This window comes from Zingiber officinale, chromosome 9A (assembly GCF_018446385.1).
Source record: "Zingiber officinale cultivar Zhangliang chromosome 9A, Zo_v1.1, whole genome shotgun sequence".
Classification (NCBI taxonomy): Eukaryota; Viridiplantae; Streptophyta; class Magnoliopsida; order Zingiberales; family Zingiberaceae; genus Zingiber; species Zingiber officinale.
Genome location: NC_056002.1, coordinates 125,514,335 through 125,535,764, shown reverse-complemented (window position 1 = coordinate 125,535,764; position 21,430 = coordinate 125,514,335). Strand labels below are relative to the sequence as shown.

The 21,430-nt window shown below is 36.3% G+C and overlaps 1 protein-coding gene across 2 annotated transcripts; it reads right to left on the bottom strand.

The window, feature by feature from the left end:
• Nucleotides 1–2,140: 2,140 nt before the first annotated feature.
• On the bottom strand, nt 2,141–21,186 carry LOC122020498 (DDB1- and CUL4-associated factor homolog 1-like). Of its 2 annotated transcripts, none has more exons than XM_042578451.1 (14): nt 20,854–21,186; nt 13,533–13,614; nt 13,305–13,421; nt 13,019–13,194; nt 12,062–12,932; nt 11,882–11,979; nt 11,357–11,777; nt 10,627–11,226; nt 10,361–10,540; nt 9,741–10,256; nt 9,431–9,541; nt 9,069–9,187; nt 7,360–8,977; nt 2,141–2,889 (listed from the first exon to the last, which is right to left on the bottom strand). In XM_042578451.1, the coding sequence occupies exons 1-14, from the start codon at nt 21,063–21,065 to the stop codon at nt 2,188–2,190; spliced, it is 5,823 nt and encodes a 1,940-aa protein (XP_042434385.1). In that variant the 5' UTR covers nt 21,066–21,186; the 3' UTR covers nt 2,141–2,187. The 2 variants fall into 2 exon arrangements, with proteins under 2 accessions (XP_042434385.1, XP_042434386.1); XM_042578452.1 differs by having other exon boundaries at nt 12,062–12,926.
• Between the last annotated feature and the right edge of the window lie 244 nt (nt 21,187–21,430).

Here is a 21,430-nt window from a genome sequence, read left to right as displayed (position 1 = left end):
TTTCAGTCAAATAAGGTGTCGAATTTCATTAGAGACAATGGAGTTGATTTCTGGTCAACTAAAATGTGTTAAGGAAGCATCTCACCAGCTAGCCGGCAAATGCAACTGTTCTATCAAAATTGTATACGGATTATCATGCGAGCACGATCTTACACATTACCGTTACTTTTTCATTCTAATTCCGCTACAGAGTATCAACGCTCATTGGAGGAGATTATCTATGCACGTACATCGGTTTAATGATGAGGGAGCACAACTCAACAGGATATCCCACGTTGTTAAGATATTAGATGGGATAAATCCACATATGCGAGAGCATATGATAGACAAGTTTTTCGATATGATAGATCCATCTCAAAGTACAGTTTGAGCTCCTTTGTACAACACAGAACATAGAGGTCAACCTACGGGTAGAGATAAGTAAACTGGATGTCGCATACCTTCTTTTGCATATGCATCCACTTCAGGATCTAGGGTCTCTAAACCGACTACAACATCTTGAGGGAGAGGAAGAAGTGGAAGGGAGTCGAAGGTTCACAATACTCAAACGACCCATGATCACTCTCCAGTTCCACCCATCCATGATATTTATATTGAGAAATTACCTGTGTCTCTACAGCATTATATTTCTCACATTGTTGACCTTCAACCTTATGGTCATTGTGGATTTAAGGTAATAGCTGCACTAATTGAGTATAGTGAAAAATGTTGGTTTCAAGTACGATTCTAGCTTATAGAAGAGATTCAACAAAATAAGGATCTATATGATCAACTTTATTCAGATCGAAATTTGGTAGTCAATCTATTATTCTCATTGAATTGGTCCGAGTCGTGGCACTAGAAATGTATTAGATGAACTCTATGCCTTTGGGAATTGTCATCGCCTCAAGGTACAATCTTGTACTATATACATTTGGTGAGAATATTGGGAGTTGTTTTACTCACTTGTCATTAAGAACTTCGCTAGTTCCAAACCAAGAGCGTCGAGAAATAGCTATTGCCCATGTTAGCAATCACTTCGTGCAAGTTTTCTTACACCCTCAATACCCTGTACCACCCATTCCAACGTGGTGGAGGCAACATTCATCGAACGAAGCTAAAGGATAGATCACTCATTATAGGACACATGTTCATTTGTGGTACGAAGTAATAGATACACCACCACTAAACGCATCGAGAGCAGAATTTGGAGATAATATTGATTAAAAATTTTATTTTTATATATTTTCATATTTTTTGTATTATTACATATATTTTTCATTTGTTCCTAAATTATGAATAGTTCACTATTAATTACAACAACAACAACAGAATGGTTGTCGTCGTCGTCGTCGTCGTCGTCGTCGTCGCTGTCGCTATTAATTGTTAGTATTTTTATTAATTTCAAATATATAATTTTTATTTTGATTCATATTTTTATACTTTTAAAAATTTTATAAATAATAACTAGATCTATAACTAAAAATAAATTAAAAAATTATAAATATATAAAAAAATTATTAAAAAGAATAAAATTGATAAAACAACTGATTAAAAAAAATAAACCAATAAAAAAGAAACCAAATTTTAAAAAAAAAATGGAAAAAAGACTAAGGAAAGGGATTAAGGGTAAAAAAAAAAAAATGGGGCCGGGAGATGAGGTGTTAGGAGGTGAGAAAACTCGAAAAGCAACCCTCATTTTTTGCCACATCCGTACACGTTCATATGAACTATTAAACTAATATTTTCTTTAATTGACATGCCCAACTAATTCTCAAGATGATCAGCGACATCGCAGTGGTGATTAATCTGGCTCCATACAATTTAATAAGATTTTACCACATGTAAGGGGCTTTCTAATTTTTACAGCAAAATCTCAATCTTATTTCAAATTTCAGTAAAAAAAAAAAGAGCGATAGAGAATCTTTCAAATCGATCAGCAGGCTAACCGGATATTTTTTAATCCTCGACAAAAATTGAGGCCGATATAAAATTAACATTATAGTAGAAACATATATTTGTTTCAAAAGCATAAAATAAAGAATAAACATATAAAACAGATGACCGCTTATTGTTATCTCATATCAACGACCCCCGCCATTTTTCTTCCATCTACCCTTCCCTAGCTTTTAAAGAAAACGTCTAATTTTTCCGATCCGAGAAGAAAGAAAAAAAAAAACTAAAAATTTACACCATCTCAGAAACTTATCAGGCAAAATCCCCTTCCTCATAGCTACTGAGGGACTCAAGAACCTCACTGTCGTCATCCACGTCTGCATCCTCATCCCCCACGGCCATGATCTCAAGCATTCCTTGAGCCGCCTCAAAATCATCAAGATCATCGTAGTTGACATCACCATCTTCGTCGAGATCATCCGCACTATCACCATCTTCATCATCCTCATTACTCAGATCATCTGAGGAGTCACCTTCACCGGCCAAATCAGCCTCAAAGATTGAATCTATATCCACATCATCCGATTCCTCGTTTTCATCTTCATCCTCGTCTGACTCACCACCATCATCCGGGTCTGAATCATCATCGGTGGCACGCTTCCTTCCAACCTCGTAGACCCTAGCAGATGAGAACATCTCTTCATGGTCATCCATGGCAATGACACCAACAAAAGAGTCTGTAGGATCGGTGGCAAAGTCTAGGACGCATCGGTCAACCTGGACAGTAGCAATGTCTAAGTAATTCACAGCGTCAATGGTGCGGAAGGCAGGAAACAGTGGGTGCCGAACGCGACGTGCGTTGATGGCTGAAGTAATCTCTTCCACGTTGCGCCTCAGGATTGCATAAATGACATCCCCACCACCATTAAAAGTAATCACCGTCTGGTCCAATGACGGTACTGTTCTCAGAAGCTTGAACTTCCGGAGATCCCACACCTCTGAATTTATGATAACCTGAACAAATTAGAAAAACAAGCATGTCATACTCTTAACAGAATAAAAAATGTAATAAATAGGGCATGCATGATCAAGAGCGCAATTCAGCAATACCAGCAAATGAACCATAATCATCAAAGAGATGCCTAAATTCCTACTTCATATCTGAGGTGATGGTTCTGTTGTATCTTGCACTAACAAATAAAAAATCTTGCAGGTTCCACCCTGGATGCTGGAAAAGACCATCTTACTAACAGTCTCAATTGCACAGGCTAGAGAAATCGTACCAGATGCTAGCCCATCCAAAATGGAATTTTGTATCGGCTACATGCAAATGGGTATGGTAAAGTCGATAGGCAACAATTACAGTGGTTTAGGATAGCAAAAGAATATATATATTTAAATTGTGGTAAAAGGTATGGATATTATGTTAGAGCTACAAGAAGTTTGACAAACAATTTTTTGATAGCCATAAGTTTACATCAAGCATCCAATCTAATTCTGTTGATATTAGATAAAAATAAAGCTCTTTGGCATTATATGTTATAATGTTATTTGCAGACAATATTTTTTTTGATGGATGTGCACAATAAAATTAAATTCAAAATTTTAATTTGTCTTAAAAAAAGACAAAAAAATAGAGGTTTTACCACAAGTAGAACTGAAATGAAATGTATAAGATGTGGTTACAATAATAAGGAATCAATAGAGAGAAATTATATATGATATTACGATGTGATTAGATTAACAAGAAAAGAATCAATAGAATTACCACCTTGTAAGTAAGAAAGCTTTAAATATATCAAATTTATTATTCAACTAGAAGTTGTTGAACAAGATATCATTAACAAAATAACTTCTGCAATCTTGTGTTTTCATTGTGTGTGCCTCGTAAGCAAAAAAGAACAATTTTTATAAAGTTATGGTATAATATCAAATTTATAAAGTTAAGCTTACTTGGAAAGAAGTATGCGGGAAAAGAAAATACAAGATATAAAACCATTAAGCTCTTTTGTTTACTTGGAAAAAATAAAAAGAAAGAAGAAACTTGATTCCCTCAAATTCCTTTAATTTATTTATGCCAAAATCCAGAGAAAATGGAGGGAAGTTGAGTTTAAGCATCCCATAAGTGCAAATAAATGACTAAGTGAATGATACTACTTCCATCAAAGAAAAAAATAAAAATGAAATAGTGGAAATGATATAATGCAGTTCATTAATTGCTTCACTTCACTTCATTTAGGAAACACAACATTGTAGATCTGGAACAGAATAGTAGGTGTTTATAAGTAACACTTAAACTTAATGTAGCAAATATTAAAATGATAAGATGGATATGAAGAGTTACTAAAAAGGATAAAATAAAATAAAAAATACAAATATCCCCACACAAATATTATAGCTTCAAATCATAAGAACATAGGTTGAGAGGTCATGGATATTTTTAAAGGAGAGCAACAGACTTAATAGTTAGAAGAGTTGAAACCATTAGAATGGAAGGTGAAGGTGTAATAGTTAGAGGGAAACAAAAAGAAAACAATAGTTAAGGGGTCCCGAGGAAAGGTCTATTATACACAGTCTTACCCTACTTTGTAAAAAGTTATTTCTGAGACTCGAATCCGTGACCACTAGATCACAGGCAGCAACTTTATCGTTACGCCAAAGCTCTCCTTCACATAAAACTTAATAGAGAGATGACATTTATATAGTCACCTTCAAACATGAGACATATATGGTCAAATGATGAAAATAACAAGTGTACCCTGCATAAAGGTAGACTGGAAAAACAACATAGTTGACTCAAACAAGAAAATTGAACGGAACCAAGCGAAAATTTTGATTTTTGAGTTTTAGTTCGAGTATCAAGCATGTGAAATTCTCTCTTTTAGATAAGCAGTGCTGGATTCTTTTGATTCTTATACCCCAAAAGCTTAACCCAAACTGGTGGGTAATTAATAGTACATAGGAGTTTATTATATACTTTTTTTTCGAGAAAAGCTAGCCATGAGAGTCCTCAAGCACTCCCATTTGATGGTGAATTTGAACCCAATGTCTTAGCGACAACAAGAAGATCAAAATATAAAATTATTCAAATATCTAGTGTATTTTAACATTACAAAATGACTCAACAAAAAAACTAAAAGATCCAAAAGGTCAGAAAAAAGCGAAACCCAAAACATGACACGAGTTTTGGGATGGAGGATTATTGATAAAACTAGGTTTGAGTAGTGAGGTTTTTTTGTACTCTCATTGGAATCGATTCGGATAGGGTTTTTCTTAAAACCAGACCAGAAACCATTTGCTCCCACCCATATCCCTACCTAAGCATTAGGACTTGCAAGAATCTGGAATCTTAGCCTTTTAGTCCAATACTTCAACTCTACAACTACTATTCTATACCATGTGCATTGACCCCTGTTGAACATATTGATCATATATAAAAGACGAAATAATGATATTAGACACTTAAATGCACACATGTACTAGACACTCTTAATTATCTTTTCTTGAGGAGATTTCTCTCACATTGTAAGTGATTCACATTATTCATATATAGTTATATTTATTTCCATAATATATTACAAGTACAATAATATCATTATTTCCGTAGGCAGTCATTAGTGCTCTTCACATCAACTCTGGCTTAGCGAGATAATAAGTGATTGTATTGAAAAAAAGGAGGATTCAGTAATTAACAATGAAGAAAAGGAAAAAAGAAACAATTGGCGTAGCATACACCATTTTCATTAAACAAAATTTACCAAAAATCATTAGCATGCAATTATAAAGTTAATGGCTCTTTCATAAATTAGAAATCAAGATAAAAAAAATATAAAAGAAGTTATCCTTGCAATCAAAATGGAAAACCATTTCAGATAAATGAAAAGTGAATTGGCAGGAGATATAGCAAGGCTGAAGGATCATAGGATCATTAATTAAACACATCCATCCAAATTTTCACTAGCAGGGGAGACTATCAAAAAAGTTGACAACAATACCATGTCTTCCTAGAATTTATATATATACTAGCATAAAATAAGTTATTAAGAATAGAAAATATTACTAAGATTTTACATATACGGGCTTAAAAATTTCATACATTAGAGAATACAAATGAAACAGTAACATAAAAGAATCTCTGAATGTAACAAATACAATACCCAATATAGAGAACATCTCCTTCAAATTTAACTTAAACTTGATGGAAATTATTGCACCTATTAAGCTTGTGGTGTATGGTGGAATACAACTGTTTCAACTTTACATTCCATAAACTCTATTGATTCAATTTAATATGCATGCCCTGCCATTCACACACTTCAGTGTGCGCCAAACATCAAGGCATCAAACATTGGTGTTATTTATTTGGTAAAACCAGTAATGAAAAAACAGAGAAATAAAAAAAAAAATGCATATAATTTTTTTTATCAATTTAGAGAATTTTTTTGATAAAATACGTGAAAACTATTGGGGGTGAAAAAAGAAATAGCTAGTATTTATGTTGGTATGATAAAATACATGAATTAAAATGTTATTACTAGTAAAAGAGCTATAAAAAGTGTGATAAATGATTTTCCTAGCAGTAGATTTACACAAAGGGCTAACTCTAAATTCCTACCTTTTACATTAATAATGGATGAACCAACCAAATATTGAAGGCAAATGTTGTATGTTATTTGCAAACAAAAATGTGTCAATCAACCAGAGTAAGTAAATTGAATTTGAAACTTAACATACAAAATACTTAAGAAACTAAAGGTTTATGTTTTAGGTTAAGTATAACAAAACAAATGAAATGTGATTTTGGTAACAAGAAAAAAAATTAGAGAATAGTTAAGGTGGATGAATATGAAACCCTATGATTAAAGAGCATCTTGAATTTATTATTTAATAAGATACTAGGATAAACAATGTGTAGGTGAAATGGGAAGGAGCTCCTAGAGTCTTGTGTGATCACCTTGTCCCTTTTAAGTTAAAAGGGAATATTATGACTATGCTAAAACTAGTTCTACTTTTAAGGATCACAGTATTAGACTGTTAGAAAATGACAAATCAAAAAGTTGATGTAACAAAGATGGCAATCATAAAGTATAGCAGAAACAATAAAACAAAAAAAAATATTAACACTTGACAGCAATTAACTCTAATTGATGAAAAAATGAGAAAATTGGCTGAGATTGTATGGAATGTTGAAAGACAATAAAAAGATACTAGGATTGAATTTATTAGAGTGAAAAGTATAAAGGGTAAAGAAAGGCCAAAGAAAATATAATATTTCCTTGCATAGAGCTCAATAAATGGATATGTTTCATATATAGCTAGCCCAAATAGTTAGGATAACCAATATGATGACGATATAAGGAAAAAATAAATCAATGCAGGGATTATAAGAGCATTTCTTGTTATCTAATTTGATAAGTGTCTTGAAATGATTAGCACCAGAAATTGTTAAAGGGCCAATCCAACGTATTGAATATTAACCGTTACCTCATTTCCAGCAGGATGAAATCCACCTCCACCATAATCAGTAAACTGTTCAAACCGATGAATTGCATGTGAAGTTCTCCTATCCCACAAAGTTCCATTCCATAGTAACATTGTATCCATCGGGCTAAAGTGTATAAGTGATTGGGCATGCCCTCGAACTGTGCCTGACTGGAAACTTCGGTTATCAGAAAGTTTCAACTCTTGTGTGAAAGTTTGCACATCATATAGAAAAACCTCTCGGCGCGATGCTTCTGATGATAAGGCTGCAAAGCTGGTACCTAAATGACTAAAGCGAGCAGCTTTGCAACTTGCAAATGTATGCAAAGGATCTCCTAATATGGACGAAGCATCCCACAGCTTGACATCATGAAAGGAAGAAGAGAGAACCAAGTGGTTTCCACCAGACAAGGCTGATTGAAGCAGTGTAATAGAACTCTGGTGGCAGGTCTGACTCTCTAATAAATTGCCACTGTTTGAATCAAATATCTTTAATTCACCAGAATGGCTCCCTGTTGCAATACGTGAAGAGTCCCCAAGGAAAGTAAGAGATGTTAGAAGTGTAGTTTCATCACGGCAAGTGCGACAATGCCTGTATCTGCTGTATATATATTGACGGTCATTACGATGAGCATAAACCCCACCATATTGCTTCCTGAACTCTCGATTACTAACACGTGCTGTTACATTTGCAGGTGCACGCAAGCTATGGCTAGGTTCTGGGCAAATGTGTGGTTGCAAAAGAGGAAGTGGAGGCAAAGTGGTAATAGGAGCTGGGCACTGTCGATGTTGATGCTTCAAATATTGCACCACCAATGAGTCAAGTGTCATCCTTTCAGTGTTTCCTAATTGTGAGTTACCAAGCAGGCCAGGTTGAGGAATAGATGTCAATGGCATTCCAGGTGTGATCTGACATCGAATGTCATCTGGTGTATCTCCAATAATGTTGTTGAATGATGTTCTGCTGAATGGTTCTCCTGGACTCTGATATACAAAGGGGGACAAGCTTCCAGTGTCCATTGGCAGAAAATTCTTCCTACAAGAATATGGTGTCTGAAATAATGGAGATTGAGAAGATGGGTCCATTATTGCAAGACGTTTAGCTGGTGTTGCATCTGAAGAGTTCTTCAACTCCAAATGTTTCCTTTTCATTGGTAAACAAATTGGTGTTCTAAGTGGCACTTCTGTTTCTGAAGTAGCTTTGGGAAATGATACAGATGGTGTTTCTGCTCCACTGCAAAGTGCAGTTGCTTTTGAAAGACTAGATGCTCTAGCATTGGATGATGCATGTGATGAAAGTTGGCCTTTCCCATGGGAGGACTTGGAAGCATACCTGGATTGTTTCCTTTTCAAAGAACTAAAAGCTAAATTGGACTTTAAACAACTTTCATCATCTTGAGAAGCTATCTTTGTGAAATCAACTAGGAATCCACCAGGTGCACGACCAGATGGCCACAGAAATTGCACAGACATAGTTTCCTGGATATTTGTTTGATGTAATGGTGGTGCTGGTGCTCCTAATGATGGCAAAGGTGTCAAGTCAGCTTCCTTCTGTAGCAAGGCAGCCGTAGCAGTTAAACCAGATGCCAGTAGATGCTCATGTATCAGCAATAACAGCTCTCTGCACACAACTAGGTCATATGATTAAATATATATATAGATATATATATAAAGCAGATTCTTAAATAAGCATGCATGTCTAAATTGAAAACCTGGAGTGATAAGTTATAGGAGTTGCTGCAGCTATTGCTGCTCTTTCAAAGCGCCTGAGTGTAGGAGCAGCAGCATCAGTGGCTGCCAAGGTGCTTGCACGCCCAGAATTTGTTACAATCTACCATTATTTGCAAATAGAACAAATTAGAATCAGAGATATCACAACGAAATCATGGTTTATGAGACACAACACTAAGCAAAGTGACTAATATCAACTTCAAGGATTCATTAAAGTAGCCCAAGCTCCATGCATTTCTTTGAAGTCCTGAGTTAGCACATTATGAAAAATAATAATAGAAACTAGGGATATTGCTAGCATGAAGATGTTAAGAGAGAGAAAAAACTGTCATTAGTAACTTACTGCAATCAACTCAACAGAAACTTGAATCAACTCAGACTGCCACCTTGATTGTCCAGTTCCGGATACTTGGCTGCTCAAATCTCGAATAAGTTCTGAAAGCTTCTTACCAACCTGAAATATAAAGGATGGTTGAGAACGGCTTGAAGAGTGGTAAATTTCTGTCTAGTCTAGATAATAAAACCAAAAGAAAAATAATCATTCAAAGTGCTGCTAACGAAGAATGAATCTTTAAACAAATTAGAGGTGCATCAAGGGCATCAATTTTTATTTCAAGCAGCACAAAATAAATTTCAGATAGCAAGTTCACAACCTGCAGATTTGTTAATATGTGTGCAATTGATTCATCTCTTGCTAAACCAAGCAATACACGACATGCTAAAGCTCTGATGCAGTCAAGAGCAGCCGCAGGTGTAATCATCCGAGGGTTCAGAAGATGCAACAGAATTTTGATGCCATTGTTGGCTCGAACAGCCTCCCTAGCCTGATGATATCCTTGTTCCAACTGAGCAGCAAGGCCAGCAGACCCATATCCAGATCCTAAAGATATCCTTCGGTCACCAACCACTCCTGCGGACATAGAAGGTGCAGGGGTGTTTGAGCTAGAACCAGGTTCTGCATTTCTCTCCCGCGTCTCATTCTGGACAGCAAATGCAGCAACATTGTCTGAATTATTTCTTTCATAATGTTTCTCTCTATTTTCTGAAGGACCATTCCATGTTTGAGCTGAAACAGGCTGCTGACCTTGGGCTGCCACAGAAGGTTTGTTGCTGATTGAAGGAGGTGGACATACAAGATTTACTAACACATTCAAGGCTGGATGAATCACCTGAAAAACAAACATCAGAGTTAAGAAAATGTTCGTTCTCAGCAAAGTATGGTACACAAAAGGAATCACATTGAAAAAGAATTCTGGAATAGAGATAGTTATACCTCAGGATCAACATAACCAACACCATTAGCTGCATCAAGAATAACTGACATGCCCACTCGGTTATTGTTCAAAGAAGCATTTATGATTAGTTTACGACTATCTTTTACCAAAGTGACAATATGGAGAACACCTAATGCATATTGAGCCAAATCATGAAGATACCGATCAACAGATGGGGCCTGTAGAAATATGCAAAATATCAGAATTTTATTTGTATAGCTAGGGATAGATTGTGTACTATGTGCAGAAAGATGATTATTATTACCAGACACAACTCTAACATTGTTATATGGCCATTAAAGGCTAAGAACTTATCCACAACTGCCCAACGGGTCCTAACAAATGTAGGGCCAAGCTTTCTGTCACGCTGTATTTGAAGAAAAACAGAATCCATGGCTTCGTTGCTGATGTCAAGTGGCTTATAAGCAGCCCTCGCATTTGAGTTACTTCTGGCTATACCTCGACTACTTTTATTTGGGCGAAGTGAATCCACAAGAAGAATAAGATGGGCCCTAAAATACTGACGCAGTGCAACACAAGTGTGATAAGCAATCTGCTTTTCTGATGAAGTCAGTACTTCACCAGGTGATCGATCATTTCTTGCAGATGCATTAGGTACACCTAAAGCACCAGAGTTCCCACCAGATCTAACAGATGATGCAGTATGCAAAATATTTAACATTTTCTGAAGGCCTTCTTGTGAATCAAAGGAATCCAGAATTGCTCTGAAGACAAATGCAGCAGCAAAAAATATAGCTGCATTTTTCCTTGCTAGATCTTGAGCACATTCCAGTAGCTGAAGAGCTAACTCAACCACCTGATGCACCACAGCGGACGGCAGAGCACAAACACGTTCCATAATAGCCTACAAACACATCCCAATAAGCATTGTAAAATTTCATATTTCTTAGCAATGTGAAATTCTCATTAGAACCACAATAATTTTATTTGCTACTTAAATATATTTTATTACTATTCGAATATATTCTTATCACCTGAAGGGAACCAATGGTAAACAAACATGAAGAAAGACCAAAAAATGTATGTATATCCCTGCGAACAGAGAGAAGTTTCTGTATTCCTCCCCGATCAACAAATAAGGCAGCAAATTTCCTGTGTGCAGCCAAGGCACATATCAGCTTGAGGACTTCAGGCAGCAATAGGAGTTCAGAAGAAGCTTCACGATCTCTACAGCTGCGTTGTAAGAGTGCAAGGCAGACATCTACACCCTTTTCATGTAGAATGGGTCCTAGAGCTTCAACATATTCCCCCAAATATTCAAGGCACTGAATGGAGTATTTGTCTCTCAGCCTTGCAAGATGCTCAGTCTCCCATATAGTGAAATTTTCTCTATCAACCTCCTCTTTGGCTTCAAGAGGCTTTTCCATAATTTCATTGGTTACTCGACTCGCATTCCTAAGATTGGAAAAGCAAATAAATTAGGAAAAAGAAAGAGAGAATAAAGGTTTTCCTCTGTGTATATTTGCCAGTGTGTTGGATGAATATGGATTAATGCATACCGTGAAATCTCAGTCGTCAAAGCAGCCTCAACAACAGTAGATGCAGCTTGAGATGCAGCCAGAACTGCAGCTTCTTCATCATTTGTGTTTTTCCACGCCTAAATGGCAGCATGTCAACAATCTGTAGCTGTTACCATAAATAGGATAAGGAAATGAATGAGAATGCATGAATTTACTTACCTCTATAGCAGCAGTCTTGACAAGTTCAGCCGCTGCATCACCAGCTGCTTTTATAGCTTCTATAGGAGCATTAGCCGTTCTGGCTTCAGCTTCAGCAGCTCTTAATGCTTTTTTCACCATGTTAGATATGTCCCTTTTGCCAACAATACAATCTTGTAATCGTTCATCATTATCCTCTTCAATGATGGAATCATTGCAGTCAAGCATGTCTGAGTTATCTTTTGCAATAACTACATTTCCATTGTCATCCTGTTGACTGAAGTTTCTTTCCCTAGAAGGTCGACTTATTCCTTCTAAGTGTGCTCCACAAGATGGAGATGGACTGTTTTCATTTTCTGGAGTAACTTCAGTAATCCTTGCATTAACTTCACTCTTTGGCAATCCATGGTTTACTATACAAGTTCCATTCACACCCTTATCATCAGCATCAACGCATAGGGCAGATGATCCAGGAGAACACTCAGATTTTGAATTTATAGGCCCTGAATTTATCTTCTGCCTTCCATCAGCAGTAGCACCTGGAGATTCCTCAATCAAATTGTTTGCACTGACCAACTCTGATGAAGAATCAGTTAGTACAGATTTCTGTGACTCACTTCCATCTCCCCAAGAATGATCTCCTTGACCTTGTTTAATAACATCGTCCCTATCAGTATCTGGATTAGCTGATAGCTTCCGGTCACCAATCCTTGAACTCCCCAAGCGAGATCTACCTCTAGCTTCATCTCTTGCTCTGATGGAACTAGAAGATGAAGGATGGTTAGTCTCAGCAGTACAAGAGTTAGAGTCGCCAAAGTGTCGCGTGCGCAGATATCGCATGAGCTTTGTTGACAATTCCGATGTCAGCATATCTTCCACTACCTGACTGCTACTGCTCAAAAAAAAAAACAATCACATCAAACTCCAGAGTAAGAGGAGCAGGAGGGAGGGAGGGACATGTGGGAGAAAGTGACCTACCTAGCCAAAGATAAAGCAAGAAGTCCAGTAGAATAAGTCCTCAGCATCTCAGAATCAGTTGGCTTATCCTCTCCCAGTTCACGTTTCCAAATGCAGTTATCATCAGAAACTACCATATCCATAATGACCCAACTTTTGACATTGTCAAGCACTGCATCCTCAAAAACATGTGGATACTGGACTCATAGAAAAGCAATTCAAAAATAAAGTAAGCAAGGTTGTCCTAAATTCCTAATTCAATCTGACTCAAACAGATAAGTTTCACAAAACGGAATAACAAGCTCACCATCCAACAGGAAGAACAGCTAATTAACAACCTAGCAGCAGCAGCACGTATACTCAGCGAATATACACTTTCCGTTAAGAATTTGGTTGATATTAAGTCATAAAATTCATCACTCTCCTGAAACAAAATGACAGCAAAATATTAATCCCAAAATAGAAAAATATTTTTTACCCTTCTCCACAGGCAAAACAGTCTAGAAGAATGAGTACAAAAAAGACTAATACTTGCCTGAACTAAGTTACCCAACCTTCCAATGTTGTGAGATGACCTAATGTTGTTGAAAGGTGAATTTGCAGTTTCCTCAAGATATCTAAATAAAGAGCAGGCAATAGAATGAGTAAAATACAAAAGAGAAATACAAAGAAAACAATAAAAGGGTATTCTAGTGCACGAAGCTCCCGCCAATATGAAAAATAGCTGCTTTGTCTTATGTATCTATTTTCATCAAAGATAAGCTCTTGGCTGATCTCTACCATCAACTCGTAGTTGAACTTATTTTTAGCGCTTCGGGATATCTTCAAAGGCCACAATAACAAATAGAGTATAATAGTCAACTGGTCATAACCAATTAAGATTCTGTAATTAAGGTAAGAAGATGGTGTGCCTGTACAGAAGCAAGGACAAAAGGATTAAAGGTATAGCAGATGTATATCTTATCCTTAATCTGTCCTTGAGTTGTCATGATAAAAAGAAATTACCTAAGTTATTAGAATCTGTGTTGGGACTACAGGGTATGATTTGAGTTGTTTTGTTTAATGAATAACTTAGTCAATAAATGGCAAATTATAAATATCTTAGCAAGGAACAAAAAAGGAAAACTCGATGCCAACTGATCCTTCTATTTCATTTACCTTATATTTAATTGTTTTATATGAATCAAAAATATTACAATTACCCTCATTTATAAGATGACTTTAACATTAATTAAAGTTGCACTCATTCTTTGGTCTTAATTTCATAAGACTGAATGCTTAGGAAATTGATCCTTTCTTTTTATCAATTTGAAAACCATGGAAATGTTTTCAAAATTTCTACAAATCTACTCACATGTCGAGATATAAGTTTCTCATAAAGGGAAAAATCATACCCATGTCTTTACACTCTTCACTCATCATCAAATTTATCATTACCCTCTTTGTCATTCTTTTCTAGATACGGAGTCTGAGACTCCATAGCTATTACTTCAGAGAAGTCAAATCCTAGAACTTTAGTCAAGACGACAATCATAAAAGTTGCTATTGCAACATGAAAGTTAATTCTAACTAGTTGTCTTGAATCTAATGGAAGTCTAAAGTACAAATGTATTCTTCGTGTTCTTCGTGCCATAGGAAGTAAAAGTTTTAAGCAACCTTTATACCTCATCCATTCTCAATTTCCCTTTACGCTCTTTATGACACACTTTTAGATATTCAATATGAGACTCCCTAGCAATTACTGTTGGTGCAACGGGAGCCAATAAGAGGAGGTGAATTGTCTGTCAAATGAAATTAACCTCCTCTCTTTCTTTCAACTTAGATTAGTAGGCACAATAAATTTAAACATAAAAATGAACAACTAAATGAAAGAAGTAAGAAGGCCAAAATTTACCCGGTTACAACCTAGGTGGTTATTAATCCAAGGGTTTGAAAGTGCTCCACTAGAATTCTCCTTCGTTGCAGGCGGAAAAGCCTTCTACCGAAGTTGACAGCTCAAAAGAATGACTAGGAAAGAGTACAAGACTTATTGTTCAAGTTATTAAATATTTCCTCACTTCAGAGGTCTTTTTATAGCTCTTGAAAATCTTATCTGAGTGTGGATGGCGCCTTGAACCCTGTTCAAGGCGCCTTCAATCGGTTAAGTTTACCGCTGAAGATAAAACTTTATCTTCAGCTAACGGTCATTTAAAGACGCCTTCAATGGGCTAGAAGGCACCTTCGACACAAGGTTGTCGACCCCCGCTGCACTAACAAATAGTATTAGAGCCAGAACGCTTAAGAAAAGACTAAGCGCCACTAAAGCGACAAAACGATGGTCAGTGCAAGTATTCATCCACCGAAATTCGAAGGAGACTTCGTGCAATGGGAACGCCGAATGAAAGTATTTTTTTAAAAGAATTTTGAAATTCTTTTAATTATGAAATATGGTTTTGTAGCCCCGGACCAACAAGAAGCGGAAAAAAAGAGTATTCATGGACAAAGAACGAACAAGCCGATTTCATGGTGAACGGCAAAGCAGAGTTTCATCTGTGGAACGTTCTTTCGTTCTAGGAGGTCATAAAGAGCTCTGGGAGCTGGAACTCCACAAAGGGACTTCGGAAGCTAAGTTAGCAAGGCAGGACATCCTCCGAACCCAGCTAATGAATCTTCGGATGAACAATAGAGAGAAGGTAACGCAACTCCAAGCACGGATCAAAGAACTTATCACTCAACTCAACAATCTCAGAGAATTGGTAATAAACCACGATTCAATCCGGTACACGCTCAACGCCTTCCCAAGGACTTTAGAATGGTCATCTTTAGTAGATGCATACTACATCTCTAAAGAGTCCCCTCGGATGGGTCTAGTGGCCAGCGCATGAGGTGTTGTCACCATGAGGTCTGGGGTTCGAATCTCGACAAAGTCGAGATAAATGCCTCCCATATGTGCTAGTCACTATTCCAAAGACTAGTAGCCGCCCGTGATTTACCTCCTCCGTGTTGGCCTTGGGACGGGTTGGCAGGGGCGAGCGTATTCGCCTTTTGCCACCATACTACATCTCTAAAGACTTTAAGGTAAGTACGCTAGAAAATTTATTTTCTACTTTTGAACTTCACGGAATTCAATGTGCAGATCCTAAAGAAACCAAAAAATCGAGCAACAATCTTGCCTTGAAAGTAAAGAAGGAAGAACTAGACTCCGAAACATCAATCAATGAAGATGAAGCTGCCCTAATGATAAAAAAATTTAATAAGTTTATTAAATCTAATAAATTTAAGACGCGGGCTAAGAAATAATATCAGAGCAAAAGAAAGGTCCAATGTTACAACTACCAAGAAGAATAGCACAATAAGGGTGACTGCCCTAAACTAAAGAACAACAGTAAAATACCAACAAAATCGAAACTCAAAACCCTAAAGGTGACGTGGGATGAATCATCATCATCAGAATCAGAAGTTGAAGAATACGCCAGACTAGCCCTATTGGCAGACAACCAAGGAGAAGATAAAAGCAGCTCAGAGATGAGCATCGATAAAGAAGAAGGATCTTCAGAAGAAAACTGCGATGAAGGAGGAGCATCACACCACGAGGTAAGTGAGGTACATGTATTACCCTTGAACAATCTTTTGAATTTATCAAGATGTTATCTAAGAATATAGTAAAACTAGAAAAAGAAAATGCTAAGATAAAAATGAATTTAGCTAATGAAAATCTAAGAATAGAAAATGAAAAACTCAAATCACAAATAGAGAAACTAGAAAATGATTATGCATGTTTGAATTCAAATATTTTTCAAAAATCAAAATTTAGAAATTATAATAGAATCAACTAGTACATTAGAAATCACCTCCCTAGGAATTATGTACCTCTGAAGTTTTTAGTAAATCCAGTAGGTTCCAACCTATATTGGGTTCCTAAATCTTTTTTAGACTAAAGTTCCCAAATTTTTTTAATAAAAATTGTTTCAATTAGAAAAATATTTTTCAAGTAATTTTTCTGTTCGAATTACTTATTCAAAATTTTTATACTGATAAAATAGTAAACTTTTAGTTAAACTAAATATTTTCAAATTTGTTTGATCTATAATAAATTTATTATGAATTAATTACCAAAAAGTTATTTTTAATACTAAAAATTCACGAAAAAATGAAATTTAAGAATTTTAATTTTTCCAACCGCTCTACTCAAATTAACAAAATTTTTAGACGTAAAAATATATTTTTAAATATTAGTTTTCTAAAAACAGGTTGCTGTACTAAAATGATTTATTTCTGTTAAAGTACAAAATATTTTTTTCATGAAAATTTCATTCAGATCTGACGTTCTCTAATTGAGTTTAACTAAATTTTTCAGGATTTTTAAAAACCGAGAAGTAATTTTTAACATTATTTTAGTCAAAACAAAAGATTAATAAGTACAATTCAAATATTTTTGAAAATAATTTCTGAAAATGTTACTTTAGTGGATATTCTTTTAATAAACCCTAAGAGAATTTCTCAAATTTTTATAACTACTTTTTATATTTTTCCCGAGTTTTTTTTATATGATCAAAGGGGGAGACATAGGTAAAAGTTAAGGGGGATAGGATAATTGAAACTTTTTATTCTTGTACTTATTTTGCAATTTTATTAACTTAATTAACTCATTTCATTGCAAATTTTTGTTATAATTGCAATTTCTATGTTATTTCATTATAATTTAACCCTAACTTAACTTGGATTATGCACATCAAAAAGGGAGAGATTGCAAGTACCCCAAGTTAGTTTTGATGTGATCAACCAGGTCAAGTTAGGTCATATATATTTGATCCTTGTGTCTAAGTGTATAGGAGCTTAGGAACACAAGAAGTCGAGCGAAAGACACAGCCAACGAAAAGGATGGCACGGGAAGGGAGTCGATGGGCTCGGTTCATCTGAAGGGTGAGGTGTTACAGAAGAGTACACCGGCTGACGAGAAGGACACGCACGGCGGTCTGAGGAGCGAGAAGTCGTGGAAGAAGGCTGCTCAAGGAAAAGGTCAGAGTTGGGTTATAATGAACTCAACTCCGGTTGTTAGGAGCATCACCCATGCAAAGAAGATCAGCTAAAGAGTTGATTTGCCTCAAGGAAGGCGTCTACAATGGTTTGGAATGCGTCTTCCATGAACAGTGTCGAAGGCAATTTCTAGCCCATTGAAGACGCCTTCACTTACTTCAGTGAAGTCAGTTCCTAGAACTTCAATCAAACAACAACCATAATAGTTGTTATGGCAACAACAGGATTAATTCTACTAGTGGTCCTGAATCAGGTCGAAATTTAAATTACAAATGCATTCGGCCTGTTATAGGCAATAAACATCTAGAAAATTCAAAATTCATTATTCCAGAAAGAAATGCACCTAAACTGGACGATGAATAATCTGCAATTCTTATAATCCCAAAACTTCAAAAGTTATCCAAGTATATTGTATTAGAAAAGGGAAAGATCCACAGTAAATTATAATATTTGAAATTAAACTTGGAAGCAGAGCTAGACCACAATGTTGATACTAAACATTTCACCTAAGAACAATTCCTAAGACACAGTTTATTCCATAAATTTCTGCTATGTCAAACATGTGGTTGTGACTATTGAAGCTTGAGCAAAATTAATTTTGTTTAATGCTAGTTACTCAAAATACAATACCGTGGTGCATGTTGTTTGCAGATGATATTATTTTGGTAGATGAAATACGTGAAGGAGTAAATGTTAAACTAGAATCTTGGAGGGAAACACTAGAAGAAAGGAAAGGTTTTAAGTTTAGTAGATTAAAGATAAAATATATGAAATTTAAGTTTAGCAATATTAGAAGTAATGAAACAATTGTTAAGATAGGAGGACGAGTTGCCCGGAACCGAGAGATTTAAATATTTAGGATAATTTTTGCAAAACGATGAAGGGATTGAGAGAGATGTCTTACATAAAATACAAGCAGGATGGGTGAAATGGAGGGGAGCATCAAGTGTTTTATGCGACCGTAAAATACCTCTTAAACTTAAAGGTAAGTTCTATAAAATCGCAGTTAGATCTATTATGTTATATGAAGCTGAATGTTGGGCTATGACTCGAGCACATGAGTAGAAGATGAGAGTTGTAGAGATGAGGATGTTAAGGTGGATGTGTAGATACGAGGATGGATAAAATAAGAAATGAAAGCATTAGAGAAAAAGTCAGAGTTGCATCTATTGAGGAAAAACTCCGAGAGACGTTTAAGATGGTACGAACATGTACTTAGACGACTAATAAATGCTCCAGTTAGGCGATGTGAAACTATGATAAACATACATATCAAACGAGAAAGAGGAAGACCAAAAAAGACTTGGTTAGCAATAATAAAACAAGATAAAATTTATTTAAATATAGATGATGACATAATAAGAAAAAGAGCTCTGACGTAAAAGGATTCATACAGCCGACCCCACCTAGTGAGAAAAGGCTTGGTTGTTGTTGTTGTTGTGCTAGTTACTCAAAACAAATGTCAAATCCAATAAGATTAGAAATTTTAATATGTTTCTTATCAGAATTCAAACATTGCAAGTAAATCTCAGATGGTTAAAATGTCAGGTTAATGTAGAAGTCCATACTAAGAGGAGAGCTGAAGATAACTTAAGGTGAGGATTTCAATGAATTTCGGGTATGCTAGGCCCTGGTCTACTTGGAAGGAGGAAAGCCAAATTTGAACTGTAGGGTACACTAGAGGACCATTTGCACGGAAGAGAGCTATTAGAGGTAGAATAAGATCTATATAACAAACCACAAATAGTTGGGACTCGGATCTATTGTTGTTGATGTACAGTGGTCAACAAAAGAGCATAGCCTGTAAGTACAAGTATTATAAACCCTAGGGCATCTTTGTCAGTGATGAATTACCTAATTTCAGAATTGAGATAACTCACTTGAAATTTTGATTTACATTCTTCAGATTATCAAGAAAGATTTTTTGTCCAGTAAGAATCAACGGAGAATGTTTATGGGCATATTCTGTCTTAATATGCCTGCAGTTATATAATGAAATTACAACAATATGATTTACAATTCTATTATTAAATGTCAATATTCTTTACAGTTTCATTATTAAATGCTAATAAGAATCATGTGCCAAAAGCACAGCATATTGTTTCAACCAAAAATTCATGGAGTGATATGTATAGGTAAGAGAAAGGCGCATAGAATGTGAATGTGGTTCCAGTCTTTGGCTTCAGTGTTGTTTTACATTATATCAGAATTAACATAATTCATTTTTCATTTTAGTTACTTTTTTAAGATTAGCTATAGGTCAATTATCCAAATCACCAACAGCTCAAATCCATAATTTTTATTGTTTCCATAGCTACATATCACTTAGATCTAACGTTCATGTAGCATCCGCTTGTTGGCTTTGCACAGGACAAAAAAAAAATGTAATTTGACTATAATTTCAAGCATCCTATGGAAACATCATGTATCATAAGAACCTCATTAAGTGCATTGTGGAATTAAGTTGAACAAGCACTTGCTTCTTGGAATTAAGTATTTGTCTGATTATACAGATGGGTGATTAGAAGTCATTACATGTGCTTGGTATGAGGAAACAGCACATTGTGTTTCAGCGCACTAAATAGGAGAAATATTTAATATAAAACTTCAAAGTCCCAGCGACAGTAAAAGTGGTGGTTTTCCTTTCTCAAGACTAGATGAAAAGAACGGATTAATTCTGTAAAACTGAGATTATAATCAACGACGAAAACAGCTCCTGCAAACTTCTTAGTATAAAATAAATACTTGCAAGGGAAGTTTTATAACATGCTTATTGAATGGCTACCTATAAACGAGCCCGTGAACAAAAGGCGAAGCTAGAACAAAAGACGAAAGGGCACCTGGATTCCTGGGCCTCGAGAATCGTGGCCAGCGCATGGAGGTGCCTAGGGTTGGGGTTGACCTGCGTCTCGACAATCTTGGATATCAGCTTCTGCGCTCGAGCGAGGATCGCCTCGTCCTCCTTCCCGTCCACCTTAGGCGCTTCCGCAGGCGTATCCGCTGCTGCCGCCGCAACCGCGACCGCAGCCGCTGCCGCCCGCTCCTCCGCCATCGATGCGATTCCCCCTTCCACCGCGGACGTCAGAGATGGCGAGAGACGGGGAGTAATCGCTCGCAGCAGGAGCCTGTCTACAGCAGAGCGAAGGCACTAGAGCGAGGTGTCGGGGAGAATCCGAAAGGGTCGATTTCCTCTGGCTTACGAATTTATAAAACCTAGTTTTCCCAAACCGTTCGACAGGGCAAAGCAGGCCCCCGGCTGCGGGTGGTTCAGATTTAGTTCGGGACGCACCGGTTGGAAACGGAAGGCTGAGATCGATCTGGTTGAACCGGATCAAGCTTCGAACGTAGCTTGTCGACCACTTTACTGGAATAGTTTTGAAAAATTAACAATGAGGTTGCGCCGTTGGACAGTACGTT

Bases quoted from the DNA above. Each gene is read 5' to 3' on its own strand.
- LOC122020498 (XM_042578451.1), bottom strand. From the start codon at position 21,065: ATGGCGGAGGAGCGGGCGGCAGCGGCTGCGGTCGCGGTTGCGGCGGCA. The intron at 11,227-11,356 runs GTGATAAGAATA...ATGTGTTTGTAG, and splicing joins TTACCATTGGTTCCCTTCAG to GCTATTATGGAACGTGTTTG. The intron at 2,890-7,359 runs GTAACGGTTAAT...TAATTTGTTCAG, and splicing joins TTCATCCTGCTGGAAATGAG to GTTATCATAAATTCAGAGGT.